Genomic DNA, 4,894 nt, shown 5'->3' with positions numbered 1-4,894 from the left:
CCGTATTAATAATCAAGATTAATTTTGTCACTTTCTATTCAAACGTCCTTGATTGGATTGTTGTGTTGCTGTGATGGATAATTTCTGTGAAAGTCAGGTGTGATTCCCACAAAAAAAAGAGGGGAAAAGCAGTTAGGCGTGATTGCTAAAAAAAAGAAGGTGTGACACAAACAACAATTGTAAAAGTTAGAATTGAATCATCTGCCAAGTATACATTGAAATGAACCATCTACAATGTAAAAAAGTATACACTAAATCGCCCACCGTGGGGCTCGAACCCACGACCACAAGGTTAAGAGCCTTGCGCTCTACCAACTGAGCTAGACGGGCTTGACGTTTGTGAAACAACACTACTTGTTTAGATTAACAGACATCAAGATAGTGTATAGATGCAAATTCCAAGGACCAAAGCAGCGGGTCAAGACCACAGTGATCATCAGAGAATATAGCCAAAATTCCTATTCGTTCACGTAAGAACGTTTTCCTGCTTTCAAAAACGAGCATTTTACATGTTCAAACTGGAGGATAAACTCCGGCGTGATATCACTTAGGACAGTCAGCTCAACTGCTCGAGACACTGTGCGTATACCAACCAGGCAACCAATATGAACTACAACGAGCTCCCTGGCAGTTTGAGTACAATTAGAATGCATACAGTATAAGTATAGACCAAGCACATAACTGAGACCTGTCTTTCAAATATTCTATTCATCTGCTATCTAATTCCATGTATATTCTGCTTTCTGTGTCTAGAAACAACGCATTGCTAAGTGTTCAGAGACAATTAGCTCTTAGAAGTCATTCATCGATAGATATTAACACTATCTGAAGAACAACATCATCCAGAAGGTCCTCCACCATAAGATCCTCCAGGTCCAGCGCGACACACTCTGCGTCGTACAGCAGGTTCATCCAGCTGTCCTTCCTCATAACATCATGCGCCACAATGTCGTCCACCGTCTTGTTGGGCTTCCACTGAAGGCTCAGGTAGCAGCTAACGTTTGCCCACACCTCCTCAAGGACATGGGACCCCATGGGTATCGGCCTGGTGCGCGGGTCGAAGCGCGAATGCCACGGACCGTTGACAAGGGAGGAGTCGTAGATGTGCATCAGGACCTCGTTGATGATATCAAACAGGAGCATGCGCCTGATGATGCTGTGGGGCTCGTCGTTGGTCATCTCAAGATCCTGACATGAGCATTCTGCCTCCTCGAAGATCACTGGGCTGAGTGGCTGGTTGGATGCATACCAATCGGCCTCGCCACAGCTGAACCCAGATTTCTTGAGTATATCCTTCACATACTGGAAATCGGCCTCATTCTTGTCATTGACATAAATGTGCAAGGAACCTGCATCATTTTGTTCAGTGAATTCATGTATAAACTGGAACTCTGAATTTGGATCATCGGCACCCAAGGGCTGTGCCGGCTTGACCAGCCACTCTTCATCCTCGACAGCATTGGTACCTAGCAGCTGTGGTGTCTCGACAACCCACTCTTCATCCTCATGATCAGCAGCATCGATGCCCGAGGGTTGCAGTGGCCTAATTAGCCACTGGTCATCCTTGAAATTGGCAGCATATTCTCCTGAAGCCTGTGATGGCTTGACCAACCACTCATCATCCTCGAGTTGCATATCTTCAAATGTCGGTTCTGAGTCTGAATATGTCAAGAACATAAGTGTATAATCTTCCTTAAAAATAGAATAATGCCTCACAGTCGTATAGATATAATCATGGTAAAATGCATGCAAGTGCAAGATATTAGTTTACCATGGCATGGAAAATTAGGAAGAATTACTACTTCCATACAAAAGGTGAAATTATGAAAGTATTTGGGTTATTGTTTATGACAACAACCGATGCTTCATATTTTCATGACTGTTTTGATAGAAGTTAGCTACTCTGTGTTTAAGTGGGGAAATATACCAACCAAGTTTTGCTAATTGTTTGTTCCGATGTCTACAGAGGTTCAGGTTTCACTATACTTCACCTGCTACAGAATGCTCAGTAAAACTGCGGCTGTGATCTTGAAAAAATGTCCGGTCAAAGGAAGGTAAACTGTTGATGCGTCGATGGGAAAAAGACTGGCCAAAAGAAGACGAACTGGGAGTTCGGAGAATGCTACGTAAATCTTCTTCTAGGGAACAAAGGAAAGCACCTTCTGCAGAAATCACCGGAAACAACAGTAAGTCTCTTTTATGTAAAGTTCACCTTAAGATAATCTTCCTGTCCTTTCATACCTTCATCATTTTGTTCACTGTAAATATCTGCTGTTCTTTCTGTGATATAATCAGGGTACAAATTTCCTTCTGTGACAATACTGAAGGAGTCATTTTCATGTGAAGAAAACCGATCAGATTCCACATCATATGTCTTGGGCACAATCTGAGAACCAGGAAATTCAGTTAGAGCATCTTTTTGAGGAGCATATACTTCCATTTCTGGAAGAGAAGTTATTCTTTTGATGTGCATCGGCGACTTTTTGTCTCTTAAGCTTGCATCGTCTTCCACTGCTGTACTTGGTCTTTCTAAGGAAATCCTTGACTCCCTTGACATTGAATCATAGAGAGTCGAGTACTTGTCTACTGATTCTGCAATAGAATATGATCTTCGTATTTGTTTCTCCTCCTGGGCATATTTCTTCGTGGAGGTGCTCTTGGTTAACTCAGCCATCTTTTGGCCATAAGGCATTTTATGAAAAACTCCGTCCTTTACGACATGTTTGATCTTCTTACTTATAGCTTTAAATTGACTTGAAGTGGTTCCAGCTTTTTTTAGGCTTCTTGATTCTGCAAGAGAAACTGTTGATGCCTCGACACCAGAAGGCATTCTTGTACTGATGACTTTTGCGCCTTCAAGGTCAGATTTAGGCCTTGACGGCGACCTTTGGATTTCTACCCTTCTGCTTTTCTCACTGTCGCTCCGATCAAATATAGGGTTACGCTTCCCTGATGATCCTCCTGGTCTTGGGAACGATTCTAATTTGCTCAGCGGTACTGCACCGCTAGAGGAAGCTTCTTGCTCTTGCTGTTCAGGTGGTACTAACAAGGAAGGATCGTGAAGAATCTTGAGAAACAGTTCCCTGTGTGCATTGAACAATTCAAGGAAATCCAAGAACTCCTTCGAGTGATGCGTTGAATCATCAAGGCTTTTCTGCTTAGAGGAGACCTCATTCTCAGTAGTAAGGTTCTCAGGTATGGTCTCACAGGGTGCTTCTGCAATCAAGTTATGTTTGCCACTAATGCTACCAGAAGCCTTGCGCGACTCCTGAAAAACGGGACCTCTAGGGCTCTGATGTGATGACTGCGGTGCACCCTGACTAGAGCCTGTCTCATTGGAGCTCGATTCGTTCATTCGCTGGTACTCCAAAGCCAACTCATCAGGAACCACATATTCGAAGCATTTTGAATGATGGATTGAGCCGGAGCGTATCAAACGTGAGGACGATGGGGAGCTGTCACGCGGATTGGAATGCGATTCAATCTTCTTTTGATCTTTCTTGTGTGTTTTTTTCCTGAACATGAGTGTCTTCCATGTAAACATGCTGGCCTTCGCCGTTGGAGAAACGCTGTCAGTCTCCTTCTGAGTATTAGAAAGCAGTTAGCGATTAATACGGTGTGTAGAGTCATTTTAGCCACAGGCTCCACTCGGGAACTTAAGATAAATATCAGAAAATGACTTGAAAATTGACAGGTAGGCTCTTAGTTTTCTTGGGACTCAGAACATGACAATTTTAAATTTCTGGCTTTCTCTAATGTTAATATACCAATGATCAGTAGATACCTATGAGAGGTTGAAGCCTGCCTTTACCATTAAAGCAAATGCAAAATTGAATTTGAGCACATACCTGAACAGTTTCTTCTTTTTCTATGCCGTTTATGGGTTTCGGAACTTTTACTCCTGCATCATATATAAAAAGAAATAGCAAACACATTACAACTTTATATTGCCAAGAAAGATGTGGTTATCGGAGTCGAGCCTTTTTGCAACCAACTTTGGCAAATGAGCAGCAATGCATAATCTATAGCAAGATCCTATCCAAGACAAGGAAAAACAAAGTGAAGAGCTTGACTAGTAACATACACAATCATGTAAAGACACTAAGTCTTCAGAAAACTGCAAAATTGCTGCTGGAAGCATGCAGAACCTTACTGAGTGTGTTGTCATTTCCTTCCCCATGCTTTTGATAGGCAATCAGTTTTGGCGTTTGCAATTTTTGGTTGAGGGCAAGAAATTTGAACAAGCCCTCGAGGCAGCCTGGACCCCGCCTATCGAGCCGCCTGCCCTCCGCCATTGTTCTGGTGAAAGCTGAAATCAATGCAGAAGGAAGTTAGATCCTGAACACCTGCAGCTAATCCAAAACGGTGAGATATCCCATATATCACTTTCCATCGCACACAAATAAAGATATCTGTATTATATATACGTGCCATCATATGTTTTTTCTTTCTGAGAGAGAATTAGATAGAAAATGCTACTCCCTCCGTAAAGAAATATAAGAGCGTTTAGATCTTGGGTGCTACTTTAGTGATCTAAACGCTCTTATATTTCTTTACAGATTGAGTACTGTATAACTTATATTGAACACATGATGACGTGTTCCAAGTTGTTTAGAAAATCATGTATTCCAAGTAAATCAAATAGCATAGCCCGTCTTGACTCTCGATTTTCTTGAAGGAAAAAGTGTTTCGTTTCTAATACTAACAGCTGAGACCTTTTTGGGGGGCTTATCCTAAATATCTACGATCAAACCAAAGAAACGCAATGCGGATCCTTTAGGCAGGGTTAATCAATGGCCCCTAATCCATCAAATTACAAGATTTTCAAGGATCGGCGGACACTCGAAGATGAAAAGTACCACACCACATGGCAAGAAAAAAAAGGATTAACACC

General features: G+C 42.1%; 1 protein-coding gene and 1 non-coding gene across 6 annotated transcripts in view; both read right to left on the bottom strand.

Moving 5' to 3' along the window:
• Window positions 1-257: 257 nt before the first annotated feature.
• On the bottom strand, window positions 258-330 carry TRNAK-CUU (transfer RNA lysine (anticodon CUU)). Its single transcript has one exon. It is a non-coding gene; the product is annotated as a tRNA-Lys (tRNA).
• A 144-nt stretch (window positions 331-474) lies between these two features.
• The window catches only part of LOC123102476 (uncharacterized), a 5,112-nt gene continuing 692 nt past the window's right edge, over window positions 475-4,894 (bottom strand). Inside the window, exons 2-6 of one of the 5 annotated variants that reach the window (XM_044523847.1) lie at window positions 4,154-4,309; window positions 3,849-3,901; window positions 2,242-3,580; window positions 1,992-2,162; window positions 475-1,658 (exon numbers count right to left, since the gene is read on the bottom strand). In XM_044523847.1, coding sequence (XP_044379782.1) covers window positions 799-1,658; window positions 1,992-2,162; window positions 2,242-3,580; window positions 3,849-3,901; window positions 4,154-4,295 — 2,565 coding nt within the window. In that variant the 5' untranslated portion in view covers window positions 4,296-4,309 and the 3' untranslated portion in view covers window positions 475-798. Of the gene's footprint in view, window positions 1,659-1,991; window positions 2,163-2,241; window positions 3,584-3,848; window positions 3,902-4,084; window positions 4,310-4,894 lie in introns of those variants that run through there. The other 4 variants (XM_044523848.1, XM_044523849.1, XM_044523850.1 and 1 more) reach the window with 4 other exon arrangements.

Source organism: Triticum aestivum, chromosome 5A, assembly GCF_018294505.1.
Source record: "Triticum aestivum cultivar Chinese Spring chromosome 5A, IWGSC CS RefSeq v2.1, whole genome shotgun sequence".
Taxonomy (NCBI): Eukaryota; Viridiplantae; Streptophyta; class Magnoliopsida; order Poales; family Poaceae; genus Triticum; species Triticum aestivum.
This window is presented reverse-complemented; position numbering and strand designations above follow the sequence as displayed.